Here is a 22,759-nt window from a genome sequence, read left to right as displayed (position 1 = left end):
TGAGCAAGATTAACAGGAGGCTGCTGCAGGGACAGCCAAGCTGGCATTGAGAGGTCACAATGTCACCAAAACCTGTCTAATAAAAACCAAATACTGAGAAGTGCCTGACTTAGGACCAATGAACTTTGAACCAATGAATTTCTCTGGGTTTCCATTGTGTAAGTATCTGAAAAAATCTAATAAAATTCATGTGTCCTGGGAGGGCTTTCTCTGCACAACCCAGGCTATGTGTGGATGAAATTATTTCTGTGGCACATCCTGACCAGAATAAAGTAATGCCTTCATTCTCTAACACTAAAAGTGTTGTTGAAGATGGTTTTTTTTTGTCTTTCCCACAATGTGGGTGACAGCAAGGGCTTCACCCTCCCTCAGGCTTTTCACATCAAAGTGCAGCCACTGTGGTGGGTGCTACTGGGAAGCAGCAGGAACACAAAGTGTTTTCCCAGGTGAATCCAGGGAGGGGATCTGCTGCTTCTCAGCTTCTTTTTCTCCCATCGAGGTTGGGATTGAAGATGCTCAAGACAAAAGTTTGTGCTGAGACTCAAATGTTTATTATTTCTTGTCTATGTTACAATCTCACAGCAGTGACTTCTGCAGGATTTCATTAACAAGGCACAAAATGGCCAACTATCTCTGGGCACAAGGTCTTTTAAGGCCAAACTATCCAGTTAAGAAATGACACCTAAATTATTTTCACTTTTAACCCAATAACTGATCACTCAAAGCCTGCAATGCAGACTTTTCTGCCCAGTTACAAAATACCACCCAAACCCATGGAGAAGAAAGATGGGAGAAGAAGGGAGAAGAAGGGAGAAGAAGGGAGAAGAAGGATGAAGAAGGATGAAGAAGGATGAAGAAGGATGAAGAAGGATGAAGAAGGATGAAGAAGGATGAAGAAGGATGAAGAAGGATGAAGAAGGGAGAAGAAGGACCAGCCTCCACCCTAAAACCTCCATTATGCTCTCTATATATTACTATATTGTAAAACCCCACACTCTAAGTTTTCCACCCTGTGATATTACACACTTCTATCCAAACTCCACACCCACAATCCCAGTTCTATCACTCAATTTTGGAAGCTTTCTCCACGGCCTCAGGTCAGTGCAGTGTTCTCCTGGGGGTCAGTGCCTGGCAGCACAGAAAGTCTGAAACTCTCAGCAGCCAGAACTCCAACAGGGATCTGCACACACAACACTCAGCCCCTCTTTGCACTGTGCCAGCTGCTGGGCTGAGCTGGACCTGCTCACACGAGCTGGAACTGCTCACAGTGCTTGGCAGGAGTTGCCAGTGTTGGGATTTCTGTGTTTCCTCAGGCATTGTGTCACCTCCCAGGCAAAGAAGGCTGGGAACAATGGGCAATTCTGGCCTCAGCACCTCACTCACGATTCCTGTCAAAGGAACAACAGGGTATTGAAGAGCAGCTGGGCTGATTTCATGCCTAATGTTAAGAAACCTGAGCTCTTCATCCAGCTGTTTATTATTATTTTTATAGAACTGCAGGTCTCTTCATGCTCCATTCTACAGTACAGAGAGGTTTTTTCAACTTTCAGTGTGTCACTTTCTAAGCCATTTGTAATTTGATCCTGTCTGTGTCAGCATCTCTGTCTGAGAGCTTTACATTACCCCAGCCACAGCTGCTGGGGACTGCAGGGGATGCATCTGAAATTCGGGGTTGGGTTTTCTGAAACCAGCACAATAAATGGAAACAGCTAAATCTTAGGGATGGCCACAGGAGCAGGAGGGGATTAGGCACAAAGATTAGTCACCAAAATTCACTTGGTGACTAAGAAAAATAAACTGTAAACCCAGGGAAGAAACACCTCAGGCAGTGTGTGTTCCAATGATGGAATAAATCTGTTGTTAATAATAATGATAAGCAAGAATCAGCTCTCTGGTTTATGTATCACATCTGAACTCTTCAAACACTCCACACCACAAGAAAAAAAAAAATCATAGAAGGTAATTAATCACCCTGAACATTAATTGCTCACATTTGATTAGCCAGCCTTTGAAAACAAATGTGACACAGAAATAGAAAAAGACATTGAAAACAACCAACAAATTTAGAAAATGGCATTACTGCCTGGTTAGTACAAATGGCACTGGGGTGCAGAAAGGATCACCTGGATTCCTAAACTCCGCAGAGAGGACTCTGGGTGCTGATGGATCAAGTAGTCCAAGACTTTGTAGGCAGTTTCTATCTAAAGGCCTATACAGATGTAATTAAAACTTTATACAGCTTTGTCCCACAGAATTAACGATAGCCAATCAAATATATTAATATAAAAATAAATGATTTATTATGATAATGATAGACTAAAAGACCTTAATCAGAGTTTTTTACTACACAGTGTGGATAGCTATAGCTACTGGTACAGTGTAGTGCACTATTTTTGAAACAATATTGAATATTACATTAAAGCTAGCCAAAACAATTCTAGAGATTGATGTTACTCACCCAGACCAACAACTCTTTCACTCAGGCTTTGAGGAGTGAGCTTGAGAGCCATCCCCACTCCAGGGAGGAATTTCCACACACATTCTAAGAAGGTGTTGGAAGAAAGGTGCTGTCAGAAAGTGAGGCTGGGCTTTTACAGGGTGAAGTCCCCAGGGCATCTGTCAGCTCAGCAGGTGAACTTCTGTAATGTCACCTGGGGGTTCCTTCCTCGGGTTCTTCACCAGCTCTGCCACATTCTCACCTCACTCTCAGGATGTTTAGCTTTGAGTTGGAACACTCAGGCAGGTTTCAGCATTATCCAGCACCAAAAGCAGTGTGAATTCCTCCCTTCTCCATCCCCCGCTGACAGGTTTGCAGATAGGGTGAAGATGGAGTTGTTTTACCCCCACTGTCCAGGGCAGCCTGATCCAGATCTTGACAACCCTTTCAATGAAGGAATTTTTCCTGATATCCAATGGAAACATCCCCTGCACAACTTGAGGCCATTTGCTCTTTGTCCTGTCACTCCTGCCTGGGAGAAGAGGTGAGCCCCCAGCTCACCAGCTCCTTTCAGGCACTGGTAGGGAGGCAGAAGCTTCCCCTGACCCTCATTTTCCCCACGATGAGCCCACCCAACTCCGTCAGCTGTTCCTTATCAGATTTGTGTTCCAGAGTCTCGAGTCCCTCTGTCTCAGGGTCTGTGTGTCTCTGTGTGTTGGGATGATCCCATGATTATAAAAGTCCTCGTTTCCCAGCCCCGCAGACAAAGGAGGAATCTGAAATGCACAGGATCAGCTTCTCAAGGTTGTTCATTTTCCCTGATCTAGAACATTCTCTCTCTGCCCTGCTGAGCTCTGCCCAGCAGCTCGGCCATGGCATTCTGTCTGCCCTCAGGGCAGTGTTCACATTTTATACCCAAAACTCCGTGTGCTGTGGTTACAATAACGTGCCAATGTCTGTCATTGATGTTGGACAGTGTGTCTGTGCCTGAAACCAACAGAAAAGTGTCACCAGCACAGCAAGACATGGAGGGCAAGGAGAAGGAGAAGAAGGTCAGGACATGCCCAAATCCCTCCATCTTGTACCCTCAAATGCCATTCCAAAAACCCCAAAATTCTACTTTTCCACCCTGTTTTAATTCAACTACCACACTACTCAAACCCTTGTGGTTTGTAATTCCTCATACAGAGTTGGCAGCTTTTTTCCACGGGCTAAAATCAAAGCCACAGGTGGTTTTGATTTCGTGCCAAGGTCCCCGAGCCCCCTGCCAGGGTCTCAGACAGCCAGGGCAGCCAGAGGGATGTGCTGGACTCCGACACCTCTGCACAGTGACAGAGCAGTGAAAAGACAACTGTGAGAAAAGACAAAGTGAGAGCCAAGGCTCCTCAGACAGCAGCATTCCTGTTCCTGCAGTTGGATGGCAAATTAGAACATCACAGAGGAAACAGATCCTACAGCAGAAAATCCCATCCTGTTTAGAGTTCAGGCTCAGCCAGGGATGGAAGTCAGCTCTCAGGAACAAAGTTTCTATTATCCTTTAACTAGTAAGTGTAGCACTGATAACTGAGTGTCACACTACCATTTTTGCTGCGGTATGTTTGGGCAAAAGTGCAAAACACGAGTGTGTGTTGACACTTAGACTTTGTAAGACATTTAAAGCATAAATTTTACAACAACAATCTAACCAGGGGAAATATTCTCTCACAGCTGTCCAATAAAACTGGACTAAGATAAAAGCCCAAATAGACTGCTACAAATCTTATACAGCAGAAACAAATCTGGTAAAACTGAAAACTCAGATTAACTCACATGCTTTGTTGATTTTCTCAAAGCAGAGTCAGTTGGAATTCCACGTGTGGAATGGTTGGGGCAGTGGGAGCAGGTGTGCTGATGTGAATTTCCTGGCATGTTTGGGGCAGTGGGAGCAGGTGTGCTGATGTGAATTTCCTGGCATGTTTGGGGCAGTGGGAGCAGGTGTGCTGATGTGAATTTCCTGGCAGATCACACATGTGGTTCTGCTCCCATAGGTGTGTCAGAGCTGTGGGTCAGTCAGGCTCCCTGACACAGTGGGGAGTTGTAGCCTATTAGCAGAAATATCAAAATACACACTGATTAGATAATTAAACTTCATAGACACTCCTTTCACAGCCAGCAGAGCTGTACAGTAAACTGGGAGGGGTGAGATATAGAGAAAACATTAAAAATGTAAAGCTCCATGTAGCCTTATGGATAACTTCCCCTTTTCTTTTTCTCTTGAGTACTTATTTCTCTTCCAGGACATAACAATCCATGAATAATTATCTTATTATCAACAGGTCCTGCATGTCAGTAATATTTTTTGGAGGATAAAGAGGATTAATAAATGTTAAATAGCATCTTGGAATTTTAAAGGAGAAATTTGGGGGGAAAATAACTGGATGCATGCACGTGGCCCAGGAGAAAGCATCCAGCATCTGGAAAAGCAAATCCACGTCTTTTAGTGTGCAAATGCCAAGATTAGATTTTTTTTGTTTGGTTTTTTTCATGTTGTCGTCCCTTAACATTTGCATGAGTCAAACCGATTTTGACAGCCAGGGTTTTAGTTATTTTCGCTCCGGTTGGATGGGTGAGATTTCTGCCAACTCTTGTTGAAACTTGCTCAGAACGGAACTGAACGTACGTGAAGAGGGTTTGGAAATTACCTCGAAGAGGGTGTGGAAGTTACCTGGAAGAGGGTTTGCAGACGAGTGCGATGTGCTGGGGAGGGGCAGGGCTGTGCCGCGGGACACACGGACTCACGGACACACGGACGCGGCTGGGCCCGCCGGGAGCCGCGCGCAGCCGCTCCTGAATGAACTCCGGCAGAATTTCATTTTCTTTATGAATGGGAGCTCCGCCGTGAATGAACAGCGCAGCTCTGCGATGTGATTGGTCCGCCGCGGCAGAGGCCACGCCCACCCGGCCCTGGGTGACGGCCGAGGCGGGCGGTGATTGGCGGGCGTGCCCCGACGGGGAGCTTCATTCACAAATTCGATCAAACAAAGGAGTGGGCGAGCCGGGGCCGGGAGCGAGGGGCCAATGGGCGACCGGCCCCGGGCCCACGGCGGCCTCGGAGCGCGCACGGGGCGGCTCCGCGTGGGCCGGAGCCTCAGGCGCTGAGAGACGGCTCCGGACGGGACCCGAGCCGAGCCGAGCGGGGCTTCTGTCCCGGGGTTCGTCCCGCCCGGGGCTGCCGGGCTCGGTCCCGCCTCGCATTCCAAGTTTCGGCAGCCGCGACGCGGTCGCCGCCTGTCCCGGACAGCGGCAGCGACCGCGGTCCTGCCGCTGCTGCGGATCCCGGCGGCCGCCCCGCCCGGCCCGGCCCGGCCCCGGTACCCCCAGATGCCCGGGGAGAGCGGTTAGCGCCCGAGGAGGATGAAGGGGTACCTGGACCAGCAGGTGCCGTTCACTTTCCCGCAGGTGAGTGGCGGCTCCGCCGGGGGGCTCCGGGCCGGCCCCGCTCCGCCCGGGGCTCCGCTCTGACCCGCTCCTCCCGCAGCAGCCCCCGGGCCCGGCGCCGCCCGCCGGCCGAGCCGTGCTGGGCGCTGCGAGGACTCCCGGGGAGCCGGGCGTGCCGCCGGAGCAGGACTCGGAAGGTGAGGGGGGCCCGGGGCGGAGGGAGGGCCGGGGGTGGCGGGGGCGGCCGGGCAGGGAGCGGGGCAGGGACCGGGGCCGGGTCCTCCCCCGGCGCCTCCCCCGCTCCTCCCGGAGCATCCCGCGGTCAGCACCGGCCCCTCTCCCCGCAGAGCTCTTCCAGGACCTGCGGCAGCTCCAGGAGACCTGGCTGACCGAAGGTAGGCTCTTCTCCCAGCTCTGCGCGGTTTCGCTCGTCTTTGAGTTGGTTTTGGGGTTTGTCCCGCTCCTCTGCTGTGTTTGCCTGGCTCCAAACAAAAGTGGGTTTTTTCAGACTTGCCAACCTCTGCCTTGTGTAAATTAAGACGCTGAATGACACCATTGTGCCGGGCATTTGCTTATGAATGGAACTTGGCTGCCGGCCCGCTTTCCTGGGTACAATTTTCGCTTCAGGCTATTTGTAACTGCTTCATTTTATGCTAATTTGTCACTTATCTTTGTAGGTTGCCAGAACGTTGATATTTTCTTAAACAACAAAGTTGTCTTTTAATTTGGGGAACAAAATGCTTCTATTCTTTCTTTCTTTTTTTTCTTTTTCCCCTATTTTTAAATGTAATATTTTGTGGGGACCTTCCTGGAATTTACATACTTTTCAGTTTGGTGTCTTAATTGTTTTGACTTTGAACTTCAAGGAAAACTTCGAATTCCAGGAAGTCACATTAATTCCAAGTGAAACTATTTCTAAACATGATGATTTTGCTCCAATTCCAGTACTACGGATGGTCCATTTTCTAGAAAATTCAAAACACGTCCTCGAGTACAGACTCTTGACAAATACTGAAGTACTTATTGTATCTAGGTACTTAAAAATATTTAACTATAATGATGTAAAAATACGCATGGCATTTTGAGCAGGGTTATTTCCTCTCATCTTACCACAAGTGAGGGACAATCTTGTCAAACAATTCTCTTTTTAAGCCTTCAAAAATGTATTTGCCAACTAAGTAAGATAATTATTAAGGAAAAAAAAAATCAAAAGTTTTATGTTCATTCCAAACTGAACTGAAATGAGGTGATGTGAATCAGGCGCTGTTCCAGGAGTGCGAGGATTGTAAGGATGCAGCAGGAATTACCTGGAGGCTGTTTCAATATTGAAACATCCACGTGACTTTTATCAGAACAGGAAAATCGGTGTGAATCGCTGGTCATGTAATTGACCTGAGATTGATTTCTTTTAAACCTTACAAGAACTCGAGCTGCCAATAATTTTGCCTCAAAATTGATTTTTGGTAGATTTTCAGTTTTGGATTTTCTCATGTCCGGTAATGTTTGAGCTCACCAATCCAAAGAATTTCCATGGAATCTCTGACAATATATTTGCCACTAGCAGAGTGTTTGTAGGGTGAGTTGGGAAGTCACTCACAGCCCTGGAGAGACAGAGGTGCTCTGCTCCCAGCCAGGATTAGTAAATGCAAGCCTTACTGCAAGTTTCTGCAATACAGGCAGAGATTTTTTTAAAAATTATCATTTTGCATGGCTCATAGCATCTAGCCAGAGTCCAAGTGAAATCCCTGAGAAATTCAGTATGAGTTTTAATAATGTGTTTTATTATTTTAGTATGCATATCAGGGAATTGGTTGTTCCCATTTCCAGACTTGTAACAAGAAAAATGAAGTGAACTATTGCTTTTTCCTATTTACCAGGATGTCAAAATATTTTCCTGAATGGTGAAAATATTTTTAGTGGTGTCCTCTATGTTAACATTTGTTCATGAGATGAAGACATCAGATGAAGAGTACCTTCCTAAACAATTCAGAAGAAAGAGAAAACATTAAATATGTTCTTTATTATTTTCCTTTATCACGTTTAGCTTTATTTTAAAAGTTATTTATTTACTTACAGGTTTTGATGTTACTTTTTAAATAAAAGAGAAACAAACCTAGGAAGGAAGCAAACTAGAAATAAGGCATCAACCAAAAATGTTAATGAATTTAAAGCACATACACATCTGTATAAATGTGGTTATGTGTGTCACTATATGTGTTGGTGTGATGTCAGTCATAGGTGTATCTCTTTGTTATCTTTTTAAAGTATTTTTAGTATTGTCAATTAACACTTGATATCTTATTTTGAGAGTCAAAGAATTATATATCTGTATAATTCTATATAATTAATTCTATATAATTCTATATATTATATATAGAATTCTTTTTAAAGAATTATATGCAGGATATAAAGGCTCTTCTTTTTTTTTTAATTTTTTTTTTTTGAGGCTCTTAAAAAAAAAAGACACTGAAAAATCCTGGGCCTGATCAGTAAAAATCCAGTTTTCCTCTGCAGTTTTTAGCAGGAGCTGAGGCACTTGGGGGTGAACCTGGCAGTTGGTAACTGTATGGAATTAACTTCAAGCCAAATAATTTATAGAAGTGCATCAGCATTCAGAGAAACAAACAAAAAACCCAAATTTCCTTGGAGAAAAGTGGCACAGGTAGGTCCTGTGAAGGAGCACATTCACATCTCCAGGTGTCCTCAGGCAGAAAATTTAAGTTCCAGTGCTCCAGCTCTGGGAAGTTGTGTGGGAAATGGTGGGGCCAGGGTTGCTGCCTGCAGGGTGACAAGAGCAGAGCTGGGTTTAGATCTCTCATTAATTATCCCACTTCTTCCAAGAACCAGTGTGGGTTTGGGGAGAACAGGAAAATACCTGGTTTGCAACCTTATGAAGTAGGTAGTGAATATAAAAATACACAGAATTCCCAGAATCACTGGGTTGGAAGAGACCTTAAAGATCATCGAGCCCAACCCAGACCCAACACCTCAACCCAACCCTGGCACCCAGTGCCGCCTCCAGCCTTGTTTAAACACCTCCAGGGATGGTGACTCCACCACCTCCCGGTCCTTGGGAATTCCAAAAATTGCCCCAAATTCCCAGAATTCTCAGAATCACTGTGTTGGAAGAGACCTCCAAGTTCACTGAGCCCAACCCAGCCCCAACACCTGAACCAAACCCTGGCACCCAGTGCCACCTCCAGCCTTGTCGAAACACCTCCAGGGATGGTGACTCCACCACCTCCCCGGGCAGCCATTCCAGAACTTCATCACCTTCCTGTAAAAAACCTTTTCCTGACATCCAACCTAAATGTCCCTTGGTGCAGTTTGAGACTGAAATTGAAACTGTCTCCTGGAAATGTCTCTTCAGGCTTCTAGCACAGCCTGGAGCTGTGTGCAGACTTCACTGCCCAGCGGTGAGGGTGGAGGTTTCAGCCCAGCCCTGCCCCTCACTTCACATCTGTTCTGTGGCTTTCAGCATTTCATTCTCTTGTCACTTCACCGGTGAAGCCATGGAGAGCCTCAAGGCTGTGGGCTGAGAAGTCCAATTCTGCTCATGCAATATGATTCCCAGAATTTCTTCTATTTCCACGTTTCTTTGCAAAGATAATTCAGAGAAGGAATTTTCTAGATTTTTTTCCTCAGTTCCCCATGTTTGTTTTTTTGCTTACATTTCCAGTTTGTTGTCATACAGGTTATTTGAAGGAACAGCAATTGCAGAGTGAAGGGTTTGGCAAGTTCCATTCTGATTCACCCCCTGTTAGCACAGTGTTACTCCCTGAGGTTTATTTTTGCCATGTCCAGTCTAGCTTAGTTTCAACTGACTGAGATTAGTGGGCTTCCATCCTTTATGTCCCTTAATTTTGACTACATCACCTCTGGTTTAGAGCAGAGTGCAATCACAATCTGTTGTCCACTCTGCAATAATAAAAACTGTAGGTTTGTCTGTTAGCAGCAGCATTTCTTTCAGCAGCAGTGACAGACTTTATGAAATAACAACAATCTGCTGCAAGCTCCCCCTTCCCTGCAGTAAAAGGGATGTAAAAGTAATTGTTAGAAGTTATAAAACATGGATAAGGTTTCTCCCAGGACTCACATGTATTCATTAATCCCAAAGGGAAACTCTCCTTAGTCACTAAAACTATCCCAGCAGAAAGCTCAGATCTTTCCTGCAGAGGTTTATTTCTGCCTTAGTGCTAATTATGCTGTACAAAGTGCCAAAACTAACTCCTCCCTGCTTCTTTTTCTCCCTCCCTCTCTCCCTCTCTCTCCTGACAGCTCAGGTTCCAGACAATGACGAGCAATTTGTGCCTGACTTCCATTCAGAAAACTGTAAGTACCATGGGGATGCTCACACCTCCTGGGGGAAAGACAAATCCAAATTCTGGTGCCTTTCCCCCCTGCCCCAGGCAGTTTCCCCCACTAAACTGAAATTAAACACTTTGACTGGTTGCTCTGAGCCATATATCTGATTTCTTTCTCTTTTGGACCTAGAACTGAGGAGAGGGATGGTCCCAGTTTCACTCTGAGTGAATCAAGGAGTCAGGTGTAATGTGAGAGCCTGTTCCAGCTATTAGGGGCTGTAAAGAATTGGCTGCTCCAAACACATCCAGCTTCCTGACAATCCCATGGAGTTCAGTGTACTGGAGAGAGCAGGTTTTTTTCCTCCCTGAGACTCAGCTGACCCATCAGCATTTTTAAATGGGCTGTGCCAGGAAAATTAATCCACAAACATCAGAGGTTTATGTACTAGAAGGAGACAGAGGAGTCCTTTTGCTTTATTCCAGTAAAGGGAGAGGCCATGGGCCATTCCCCTGGGGTCTCTCCAGTTTTTGGAGGACACAGCCTCCTTTTTATCCTAATTTCCCAGCCACATTTCCCTTCTCTCTTTCCCCATTGCCTCAGGTACTTGAGGTTCAGACTTCCTGATACACCTGATACCAGAGATTTCCCTCTCATGTATAACCTTCCCTTTTTAATTTTCCATTCTGATGGAATTTAGGGGTTTTCCCCACTGTTTCTTTCATCTTTCAATGTCTAATTTCATTTATCAGCAAACCTAAAGCTTGCTTGTAAAAGCAAATATCTTTTTCCATTCATCAATCAGTGGAATCCTTCCCATTGTTCCTTTCACCTCTCAGTGCTGGCATTATCTACCAGCAGACCCACAGCTTGTTTGGAAAGACAAACCCCTCATTCCTCTCAGCTGTACACATCCCTACATTGAGGAGGGCTGCTGAGGGTGCACCACACACACACAGAGACTTTTCTCTTCTGGCCCTTCCTTGGGCTTGGCATGCTGAATGCACCCCAGGGGTGTGGAGAGCTCTGGCTCAGGGAATTCCCCCCTCTTCCACTTTGGGCAGTGCCAGAGCTGGTTTTTGGGTGGGTTCCTCTGCTCCCACTGACAGCAGCCACGGGAGCCAGGAGTGCCTGAGGAGCAGCTGGAGCCAGGAGCAACAGAAGGCTCTGGGATCTGATGGGTTTATTTATTTACATTGATCCTGTCAAGCTCTCTGAGTGCTGGCAAGGTGGGCTTTGCTGGTGTAGGATGAAATCAAAGGCAGCCAAAAGGAGTCAGGGTTTTTTGGGGAAAAGAGGCAGATAGCCCCCTCTTGGTGTGAGAATTAATTTTGGAGAAGTATATAATATAATAATAATAAGTTAATAATATATATAATATTATATAATATTACATTACATATATATACTATTATATAATAATATATATACTATTATAGTAATCATATATAATATAATAATAATATTTTTGGAGAAGTTTATAGTAGAAGTGTCCTGTGCCATGAGAGGCAGCAAAGCCTTTAGCCAGCTCCTTGCTTCTGAAGGGACTCTTGGTCCTTTCAGTGAGGGAGAACGAGCTTGAAAATGGCTGGTGCATGTAGGGTTCAGGTCACTCCTGAAATAAACTCCTCAAAAATATGAGGTGTTCATGGATCAGGATGTTCCTTCCCATCCTTAAAAGCAGTCACAGTGCTGAACATCCCAGACCCAGAGCAGCTCATGGGACTTAAGGAGGTGGGAGTAAGCTGGTGATGAAGGACTGGAGATGGCCTTACTCAAAGATTACAACTTGGATTTGGAGGGCAGATCCTTCCCTAGTCTGAAATAAGCCTAGACTTATGTACCCTTCTGGGGTTACTTTCCTCCCTAAATGCCAGAGACCTCCTAAGAGCAGCACCAGAGCCCACAGGCACAGATAGGGAAGGCTCAGCCCATCCTTCAGCCAGGACAAGCCTTTGTGAGGAGCTAGGAGGCAAGTTCTGTGCCCTGCTGGATTGGAAAAAGCATATTGGGTGTGAACCTGGCAGTTGGTAACTGTATGGAAATAGCTTCAAGCCAAATAATTTATAGAAGTGCATCAGCATTCAGAGAAACAAACAAAAAGAAATTCCTAAACACCCACATCCTACTTCCTGCTGCTGTAAACTGCAGCCCACACTTGTTATTCATGAAATTCTGACAAGCCCAGAAATATCCCTCTTGTCTGCATCAGGCTCTTAACACGATCAGTGCACTGAAAATGGAAAGAAACTTTTTTTTTTTTCCTGGACTGTCCCTGTGTTCTCGATGAGCAGAGTGGTTTTGGGATCCCCCAGTCCCACATCAGGGGTGCTGGACTGTTGGCACAGCAGAGATTCAGCAAAGGGACCCCTGCATTTGGAAATGCCTGTTAATCACAGCTCCCCATAAAAAGAACAGTGTCAGTTGGATCTTCCCTTTCTCTCCTGCAGTGGCTTTTCACAGTCCTCCTGCTAAGATCAAGAAGGAGCCCCAGAGCCCCTCGGAGCTGTCCTGCAGCCACGAGCAGCCACTCCAGCACAGCAGTGAGCAGTGCCTATATGCCAGGTATGGCTCCCAGAGAGGGGCAGGAGCTGCTCTGGAACCCAGAGCTCTGCAATATCTGACACTGGAGGGGGTGACAGCAGCCCTGTCTGTCTGTCTGTCTGCTGGCTGCAGCCCAGCAGTGGTCAGCAGCTCTGGCCACTGCCCACTGGGCAGCTCAGGCCTGTGAACATCAGCTCTGGGTTTGCCTCCATTTATTCTCCCTCTTTATTCTCCCTGGCCCTCAGCCATCCCCACACTCAGCAATGCTGACATCTACCACATCCCTCTCCCCATTGCTTTCCAAAATCTGTCCCACACCTGACCCCACTGCCCTGGCCTGAGCTGTGGCTTCTCCAGCACAGCCCTTCCCCAGGGCTGTGCTCGAAGGGTTGTTGGTTGTTGCTGTCAGTGAGCAGTGAGACAGCAGGGGGGTTGTGCTGGGGGTTTCTGGCCATGGGGACAGCACGTTTGGTATTTCCTAGGTTTGAAAAGCCGGGTGTATGCTAAGGAAGACAGGAGCCTCCCTTGAAATGGAAAATGTAAAACCCCTCCCTCTGAATTATTATAATTTTGAAATTAAAAGGCTCTCAGGCAAAGATATGGGAATAGGAATAACAGTTCTTTACTGGGAAAATTTAAAATACAAATGCAATAGTACAAAAAAAGGAAACAAACCACTGGCAGAGTGAGAGCAGGCCCTGGCAGGCTGTGGGTCAGGGTGGTGGCAGCAGTCCCATTCCATGGGGGCTCAGCCCTCCTGCAGTGCCAGCTGTGCTTCTGCTGGAGCAGGATCCTGGACAAGGCTGGAGTTTTCCTCTGGAGCTCCAGGGCTGCTGGAGATGGGCCTGGGCTCCCTCTGGGAATGCAGTGGGGCAGAAAGCTGCTCCTGTGGGAATGCAGTGGGGCAGAAAGCTGCTCCTCTGGGAACGCAGTGGGGCAGAAAGCTGCTCCTCTGGGAATGCAGTGGGGAAGAAAGCTGCTCCTCTGGGAATGCAGCGGGCAAAGGCTGCTGTGGTGTCCCAGAATCTCAGATTGTATCCAGGTAGGAATGCTTGGCTCCTCCCCATGGGATGCTGGAATTTTCTCAGCCATGCAGGGACACTCACTGGCCATGAGCAGAAGATAATTAATAATTAATGGCCCATGAAAAGCAGAGATCTCCTGGAGGGAGGCTTGGTTGTGGAAGAGATAAAGAAAACTGCCCAATGAGCAGCAGAGAGCTGCCCCAGCTCTGACAGATGGAAATAGAATACACAGCCCCAGCCACATCTTGCATCCCAGGACAGAGACGTTCCAGGTGCTGCCACAAGTCCCTTTTGGAGAACTGAAATGCTGCAATATCTGTTTGGCTGTTCCAGTGCCTATGACCAGCCCAGACAGTCCCCCAGCCCTGGAGTCCTGATCCAGCCACCACTCCAGCAGTTCCCCAGACAGGACAGGAGCTTCCTGAGCCCTGCAGGGCCACCCCGCTCCACGTCCAGCTGTGGCTTCCTCAGTGAGAACAGGTGAGTTGGAGGAGGAGGAGGCAGCCACTGGCAAGGATTGCCCTCCTTGGTGGTGAAAGGAGGAAGGGAAGGGCTGCAGTGTCCAGGTGAAGTGCTCTGTTTCCAGCAGGCACAGGATCCCCTCCTGTGGGACCCACCTCTGCTGCCTGGGTGTGAGGTCCATACCCTTCACCCTGCCAGATCCTGAGTGCTGGGCGGTGGGGAAGCTGCCCTTGGCAACTCCTTCCCTGGGATGTTCTCCTTCCTTGTGCCAGCCACCGTGGGCTCCTACAGCTGCAGCAACGGGCTGAGGGGGTTTCTGTCCCTCCAGCAGCCCTGTGCCAGGGCTGAAACCAGAGGGCCCAGAAAGCAGAAACCAGGGCTGAGACCAGAGGGCTCTCCACAGGCTCAGGGAGCCCATTGTTTCTGGGGCTGCAAATTCTCAAGAAAGCAGCTGTCTCACATCCTCTCCCTTCTTAGCTCTGCCTATCAGCCACCTCTGGAGATGTGCCATTCCTTCCCACCCTCCCAGGCCATGGCCCAGGAAGACCCCATTGCCTACCAGTGCCAGCTGCCCAAGCCCTGCCTCCAGTACCCTCACCAGGGCTTCAAAGAGGAGCACCACGACCCCCAGTACGAGCAAGCCAGCCAGGCAGGCAGCAGGCAGCAGTACCCAGCAGCTGTGCTGGTCAAGCAGGAGCAGGTGGATTACCTGTACGACCCAGGTAGGCAGAATCGACCCTTCCTGACTGCATGAACACCTTCAGTGGGGTCAGCAGCCCCTTGGGGAGCATCCAGCTGGATGAACTGCTGTTCTCTGAGCTCTGCAGCAGCACTGCTCACTGCCAGCAGCACGTGCTGTCTGGGAAGGTGGCCTGGGTACCTGGCAGCTAAAAGAGTTCTGACTGTTCACTGCATCCAAAATAAGGCTGGGACACTCACCATGCTCTGAGAAAGACTTTCTGGGACAGAGCTGAAAGCTTTAGCAAGACAGGAGGCAGAAGGTGATGTGAAATACATTCAAACTAGATAAAAGCATCCCCACCCCAAGGGAGTAAGTAGCCAATAAGGAGACTCTCAAAATTCATGATTAGCCCACACACAACATCAGAAATGAAGAAAAGGCTGTTTCCAGTTTCACAGGGAGCTTTTGTTTTCAGGGGTATTTGTGAGCTGGAAGGTTGCAGAAAGTAAGTGAGGTCAGCTTTGAAGAAATCATACTGAAAACAGCAGCAGGAAGGAAGGAATCAAATATGCTGGAGCTTGGACAGAAAAACTGGCCTGGGTCCTTGCAGCAGAAGCCCCTCTGAGCACAGAGGAAAGGGGCTCTGGGTGGGCTCAGTTCAGTGCCAGGGTGCTGCTCAGTATCCCCTGGAGGATCTGCTGCTTCCCATGGAAACAAGGCTCAGAGAAGAGAGATGTCAGGGGATGACAAGAGAAAAAAGTTAGTGGTGCCAAAAATAGCTCTTTAGATGCCAGGTAGCTCCACCAGGTGATCCTCCTATTTTTCAACAAGGGATAAATCTTATTTTTCTGGCAGATCTGTCCAAAGACTCACTAGCCTGAGATCACAATACCCTCTTCCAGAGGGAGTGATACTTCTGGTTTCCTGGTATTTTAATGGACATCTTGAATGGTTTCCTTTAGCAGAAATAAACACAAGAATAAAAAGCTCCTATGAGGGTATCACTGTGGTGATATTGGAATTACAATTTCACTGGGTCCTTCTATTCAGAAAATGTGCAAGCCCAGAAGATGGGAATGTGCTTTTTGTGAGAGTAGTTTATGATTGTAATAACACCCAGTCTGTCAGCTCAGAGTTCTCTTCCCTTTGCATCAGCAAAATATCTGCTGGCAGCAATGGCCAGGCACAGGTGTGAGAGGGAAGTGTAACATAAACCTTTGCAAAGCTCCCAGTTACAGCTTCTCTTTCAGCTGTGTACAGTAAAAAAATTTGATTCAGAAAACACAAGATACAGAAGACACAAACTGCAGTGCACAGGCAGCACTATATAGAGAACCAGGAAAAGACTTCCTGCTTGTTTTTAACAAAGGCTGGTTTTTCTTTTATATTTTCTAAACTGTTTGTGGGAATGCCCCCTCATGATGTGAAAAAGCCAGGGAGACTTGAGATATCTGAAATGACATTTGTGACACCCAGCAGAAACATTCAGATGCTACTGCTCTCCACATCATCTTCATAGTACCCCTGGAAAAATGTAATGCCTTCTCACCTGGGAAAGCAGAAGCAAAGTGTGTAGTTATCTTAAACTAAGATGAGAGAGGGGTTCAAATTCAGCCTACTGTCCATGATTTTGTATAAAAGTGATGGAGAGGTGATTGGCTGCTTCTCCTGGCTACTCTGAAGGATGGTGTGTGATAGTGCCACAACAACTTACTGCTCTAATTCATGATTGGAAGGATAATGCAAATGGAGCTGTGGTTAGCAGTCTGACACTCACCCTTTAGGAGGGCTCTAAGAGGACCTTGGTTAGACACTGCACTCACCTATCCACCTTTGCAGAGCAAGATAATTCTGCCACCTGTGCTTTTTAAATAAATGAGTTTGTTAAATTGTTCTGTAGATGTTCCTGACTGTCCTTCCATGTACATAAATGCTGAGAGTTATCCAAGCCATTCAAATACAGAAGATCCATTAGGTAAGAGATGCAGGGGCTCTCTTCTCCCTGCACAGAACCACCCTCTGGTACTGGCCTGGCTGGCTGTGACTGCTGATGTTCCTTTCTCTTTCAGGCTGCAGCTATGACAAGCAGATGAGGTCCTTTACTGATGATGTCTGTGTTGTTCCAGAAAAATTTGAAGGTTGGAGAAAGAATGGCTTGGAGTTTTGGTGTAAGATAGGGTTATCCATCACCTTAGCCAGCCACTTGACTAGTGCCTACATAGCTCATTACTGTGTTCTTGCTGGTGTGTTGGTACCCAGCTTGTTGGTATCCCCTTTTTTGAGCTTTCTTAGCAGCAACCATGCCTAGCATAAGTAGCTCAATTGTGAATATATCAGAGCTGCTCTTGGAAGAGTTGCTTGTCAATTTGCCACTGTTGTATGTGAACTGAAATATTCCAGGTAAACATTTTGAAACTGTAAAATGTGCTGCTTTTTTCTTTTTTCCCCAGCGGTTTTTGCACTGTTCTCCTTGGAGATGTCTTTTTTGTTCTTCTCAGCAGGAGACATCAAGCAGGAAGGTGGAGGGTACCGGGAAGGACCCCCCTACCAGAGACGGGGCTCGCTGCAGCTCTGGCAGTTCCTCGTGGCTCTCTTGGACAACCCCACCAACTCCCACTTCATTGCCTGGACTGGGAGAGGAATGGAGTTCAAGCTCATTGAGCCAGAGGAGGTGAAAGCATTGAGGTTCTCTACAGGCTCAGGGGAATCACCCGTTGTTTCTGGGGCTGCAAACTCTCAAGTGGCTTTTCCTCTGCCCTGTGAAGCTTTTGCTTGCCAGTGGTACTCACTAGACCCTGCAGCAAGTCAAGGATTTTAGAAGAGGTCAAAACACTTGAGTGACACCAATATCAGGTTTAAGAAAGGCTGCTTGTGTGTAAGATTACATAACCTTAGCTATGCAGTGTGTCAAATTATCCACAGCCTTCATTTCCCTGAATACTTCACTCTCAAGCTTGCAGTGACCTGTGCTGTCTTGTCATGCTCCATACTTGAGGCTGGAGTTTTGAACCCTACTGATTGCAGAAGTTTTCATAAGATATGTCCTAGTCTATCTTTATTTCAAATTTACTTTCACTGAAGTGTAATTTCAAATGCTGCCATGTTCCAAAAAATCCAGTGATACTTGACAGTGTCTGGGAGAAGTGTCCATAATATCTGTTCATATCTTGTTCTAATTAGACCTGCATTTAGCACTGTTCTTGCTACATATCAAAATTTATGGGCATTTTCAGTGCAGATAAGTTGTCTTGGCAGGTTGACATTGGCTTACAACAGACTTCTGAGTCTCATAGATAAAGCTGAAAATCATGTAGGAGTAGAAAGATGTCTTCCAGTGTGCTCCCTCATGCTTGGTCTCCTGATAAACATGGAACCCTTGAAAATTAAGTGTAACATAGGAAAAAGCAGCCCTTTAACATCCTCAAGCTTTCAGAGTACTGGAGAGTGAGGAACAGTGGTGACAGCAAATGAGCTCTGTAGTGGTAAGAGTTTCTCCATGATACAGAGTGCTTGAGATCTACTCATGTTTAAAAGCTGCTAAATTATTGATGAGTCTATTACTGAAATGTTTGTATGTGTCATGGTACCATCAGTGAAAAGAGAGCCAGCTGGATGATGTTCTTTTCTCTTGGGCTGGTGTCTTGGTTTGAACAGACAGGTGCCTGCTAAGGAAGGCAGGAACCTTCCTTGAAACTGAAAGTTTAAACCCCCTCCCTCTGAATTATTATAATTTTGAAATTAAAAGGCTCTCAGGCAAAGATATGGGAATAGGAATAACAGTTCTTTACTGGGAAAATTAAGAATATAAATGCAATAGTACAAAAAAAGGAAACAAACCACTGGCAGAGTTAGAGCATGCCCTGGCAGGCTGTGGGTCAGGGCAGTGGCAGCAGTGCCATTCCATGGGGGCTCAGCCCTCCTGCAGTGCCAGCTGTGCTTCTGCTGGAGCAGGATCCTGGACAAGGCTGGAGTTTTCCTCTGGAGCTCCAGGGCTGCTGGAGATGGGCCTGGGCTCCCTCTGGGAATGCAGTGGGGCAGAAAGCTGCTCCTCTGGGAATGCAGTGGGCAAAGGCTGCTGTGGTGTCCCAGAATCTCAGATTGTATCCAGGTAGGAATGCTTGGCTCCTGCCCTGGGCGGAGCCTCTCCCCATGGGATGATGGAATTTTCTCAGCCATGCAGGGACACTCAGTGGCCATGAACAGAAGAGATCTCCTGGAGGGAGGATTGGCTGTGGGAGAGATAAAGAAAACTGCCCCATGAACAGCAGAGAGCTGCCCCAACTCTGACAGATGGCAGTGGAACACACACCCCCAGCTAAATCTTTCAACCTAAGACAGCTGGGCTCACTGCCACTGCCACTTTGGTGCTGTGTTTGCAGGTGGCCAGGCTCTGGGGGATCCAGAAGAACCGTCCAGCCATGAACTACGACAAGCTGAGCCGGTCACTGCGCTACTATTATGAGAAAGGCATCATGCAGAAGGTCAGTTTGCAAAGCAGGAGAAAACTTTATGCTTGAAGTGATGCTGCTCTTGTTTGAGATAAGTCCCAGACTGAATGTCCTTGAGCTAGCTGAGGGAAATGATAAAGGTAAGATTTTTAGAAAGCTGGGAAAGCAGGCCTTAGAAAGAACAGAAAACTCAGAGCTAGTTGCAGCTGCAAAGTCAGAAAGTAGAAAACGTTACAATGGTATAGCAAGCAATGATGTTAAACAAGAGCTTGAGTTTTAGGCTTGGCTAAGATAGACCTTAAGACTGCAGGAAAATATGCTTGCATATAGAAGATTTTTAAGCTTAATAATGGAGTATTGTGTATTGTTAATAGAAAGCAGACAAGTAAGCATTGTGTGAAGCAAGTATATGTGTGCTTTTAGTGATTGGCTAGAACAACTGTCTGTAAGCTTTAGCAATATGCTCTTGGCTAGAAAGTTTTTAAAATGTTCTGTAACAAAGAAATCTTTGGCTGCTGCTGGCTGTACATGAGCTTTTGCCATCTTTCTATTGTCTCAGTCATGTAATGAGGCTGATGCTGCAATAAAGCTCAAGGAATGTACCCCAGCAGTCCTGTCCTGTTCATGAAAACAAACTCCAAACAAACTAGCCAGGTATCCCAGGCCTGCTTTCCCCAAAACTTCTCTTTGCTGTAGTTCAGTGGAGAAGCTGTGAAGGAGCTGAATGTAGGCAAAGCATGAGAAATAAAACAAAGGGGGATTAGGGTTTCTTTCTTTTTTTCTGTATATTTCTGCAGTCAGGAGTGTTGGAATTTATGCAGCTTCAAGGAGATAGAATCAGTCCTTCCTCTGGTGAGGGAAAGGCTGCCTGGAACTTGGTCCTGTGTGGTGGGGATGGTCTGTGGCACTCCCAGGGCCCTGGAGAGGTAACTGGGAGTGTAACTGTCTCAGTACAGACTGCTCAGGGACTGCTGTTGTTACCAGGACAGAGAGTGTCAGCTGGCAGCATCCCAGTTCCCAGGAGCTGCTCGTGGGGAGGTCAGAGCAGCAGAGAAGCGAGAGGACAGCACAAGGAGAAGTGTACAGCTCTGACACGTCTCAGGGCAGGCAGATGTTTTCGCAAGCCTTCCCTGGTGCTGCCCCTGGGCCTGCAGCACTCACCTGGCCTGATCTCACCCCTGCAGGTGGCTGGGGAGCGCTACGTGTACAAGTTTGTGTGTGAGCCTGAGGCCCTGTTCTCCATGGCCTTCCCCGAGCAGCAGCGGCCGGCGCTGAAGGCGGAGCTGGAGCGGCAGCTCAGCGAGGAGGACACGGTGCCTCTGTCCCACCTGGATGACAATAGCTCCTACCTGCCAGACCTTGGCAGCTTCCCTCCACAGCTCTACAGCAAAGGCTACACCTACTAGCACTGCTGGGAGCACTGTGCTTGTGTACAGGAGATGGCTGGTTGGTGTTCAGCTGGTGGCAGCATTTGTTCAGGCCAGCACTGAGCTCTGCATCCCTGCTTTGGTCAGCACGAGTGGAAAATCACCTGACAGCAGACAGTGCTCTGGTGTGCTTGTGATAAAACTCTTACTGTGTCAGGATGGGGCTCGTTCTCAGCTGTGCAGACATCTCAGCAGCAGATCAGGTGATTGGTGCCTCCAGATGTCTCAAGCCTGTCACTATCCCCTCATTGCAGAGGGAGGGGTGCTGTCCCACCAGGGCTTTTTTCATTAAGAAAAATAGAAAAATTATGAGAATGTTACAATGCTGCTGCTGACTCCGTTCCTCCTGTCCATGTCCAGAACCTCTGCATGACCTGCTTTCAGCTCTGACCAGAGGAACTCACTCTGAAAGGCCACTCAAGCCTTCTTCCCAGGATGGCTGCAGGACAATGGTCACAGATCTTGTGCCTTCCTTGAGGAATACTCATTGTCTTGTGCATGCTCCTGCCTTATCACCTCCTTGCTCATGCCAGGAGTTTCTGGTCCCCAGGCACTCTGAGCAGGGTAGGTGGAGGCCTTGGCCAGGATTAGGGCAGTCCTGCAGTACACGGCCCAAAGGCATTCAGGGGAACCACAGAGAAGCTGCACTGCGTTGGTCTGGGGCACAGGTCAAAGCCAAAGCCTCGTTCAGGTGCAGGGATTGTGGGAAGCAGCAAGGCCTGAGACACGGCTCAGTGTAGTGGTGTGGCTTTTCCAAGCTGAAAAACTTCAACATTCTCAGGATATTTGAAGAGGTGCCGCCTCTTGAGTGTGCCCATCCTGGGCTTGGCTGGAGAATTGTCTGAGGCAAGAGGTGTGATAAAATTTAATCACACCTGGTGGAGATGTGATTTAAAAATGCTATACAAAGTAACCTAAACCATACATAGACCTTAATATAGGAATTCAGACTTAAACTCCACAGATATTTGCATGTTTGAGGGGAATTCAGATGTGTTGAAAAGGCAGCTCTCTCTGCAGTCCAGTGCAGCACATGCAACTTAACTAAACTGGCAGGTTTTCCACAACAGTAAATGTTTATAATGGGTACCACATCCTGATTAAAAGGTGTTTCATTTTTTAATTAGCAGCTTTACCAAGTTCTCAGTTAGACAAGGAGCAGTACAGTGTACCCATACAGAAAAGGTCTGTTTCCATTGCTTTAGATTGATGTTTCAGCTGCTGAATACAGAGCATTGCCAATCCTGCCAGCACGGTAGCCTGTAGAAAAAATTCTGTATATTGACTGAAAGCCTGATTTCCCCTGATGACTGTTCCCTGCATGGCTAATGCCAACCCTCCCAGCTTCACCCCTGAGTGCAAGAGCCGTGGGAGGCAACATGAGGAGAGACTAGACACTCAGAGCAGTCTGCTCTGCTGATGCCTTTGCAGGCCCTGGGCAGAGACTTGGTGTTCTGCCAGTTCCTGACCCTCCTGCCTTGCCTTGCACCTCCCTGGCCAGCACAGCTCCTGTCGTGTCCCAATAGAGAGGGTGAAGGGGAACCCTTCCTCTGGTATAAGCTGCCTTTACTATTTATGAGTGTAAAAATACTATCATTAATAAATTGGTCTGTCTTGGGCCAGTGCAAGCTCACCGAGTGCTCCTCCTTTACCTTCTGAGCTTGCTTTGCACCTCCCCTTGGCACCAGCTCACAGCTTTGATACCTCCACCTGCAGCATTCCCCAGGACTTGACATTTATCCAGTATCCTTTGGGCCACCCCTCTGCCCTTCCTTCCAGAGCAGGAATTCAGGGAGCCAGTTCACACATTTCAGTGCCATTTTAGCTGCACGTTTCATTCAGGTTTCTCAAGTCAGGGCAACCACAGAGCAGTTCCAGGAATCAGAAGGTAAGGTTCCCCTCCTTGATGGGCAGTGACCTCCAAAGCTCAGAGATTCATGATAACCAGATCAGAGAGTTGGGAGTCAATAAATACACTGGCATTTCCAGTTCAGCTAGAGTGAGGGCCAGCTGGG

The 22,759-nt window shown here is 47.4% G+C and overlaps 1 protein-coding gene across 4 annotated transcripts; it reads left to right on the top strand.

The window, feature by feature from the left end:
- Positions 1-5,471: 5,471 nt before the first annotated feature.
- Positions 5,472-22,377, top strand: ETV4 (ETS variant transcription factor 4). Of its 4 annotated transcripts, none has more exons than XM_053965380.1 (12): positions 5,472-5,875; positions 5,958-6,051; positions 6,202-6,249; positions 10,133-10,186; positions 12,607-12,721; positions 14,059-14,205; positions 14,665-14,909; positions 16,770-16,844; positions 16,939-17,007; positions 17,368-17,540; positions 19,249-19,350; positions 20,502-22,377. In XM_053965380.1, exons 1-12 carry the CDS (start codon positions 5,831-5,833, stop codon positions 20,721-20,723), a joined length of 1,389 nt encoding a protein of 462 aa, XP_053821355.1. In that variant the 5' UTR covers positions 5,472-5,830; the 3' UTR covers positions 20,724-22,377. The 4 variants fall into 4 exon arrangements, with proteins under 4 accessions (XP_053821355.1, XP_053821354.1, XP_053821353.1 ...); XM_053965379.1 differs by having other exon boundaries at positions 5,955-6,051; positions 17,371-17,540; XM_053965378.1 differs by having other exon boundaries at positions 5,955-6,051.
- Positions 22,378-22,759: the final 382 nt, after the last annotated feature.

This window comes from Vidua chalybeata, chromosome 26, assembly GCF_026979565.1.
Source record: "Vidua chalybeata isolate OUT-0048 chromosome 26, bVidCha1 merged haplotype, whole genome shotgun sequence".
NCBI lineage: Eukaryota > Metazoa > Chordata > Aves > Passeriformes > Viduidae > Vidua > Vidua chalybeata.
Note: the sequence above shows the minus strand (reverse complement) of the source record. Positions and strands in the feature narration are given on the sequence as shown.

Bases quoted from the DNA above. Each gene is read 5' to 3' on its own strand.
- ETV4 (XM_053965378.1), top strand. From the start codon at position 5,831: ATGAAGGGGTACCTGGACCAGCAGGTGCCGTTCACTTTCCCGCAG. The intron at 5,876-5,954 runs GTGAGTGGCGGC...CTCCTCCCGCAG, and splicing joins TGCCGTTCACTTTCCCGCAG to CAGCCCCCGGGCCCGGCGCC. The intron at 12,722-14,058 runs GTATGGCTCCCA...TGGCTGTTCCAG, and splicing joins GAGCAGTGCCTATATGCCAG to TGCCTATGACCAGCCCAGAC.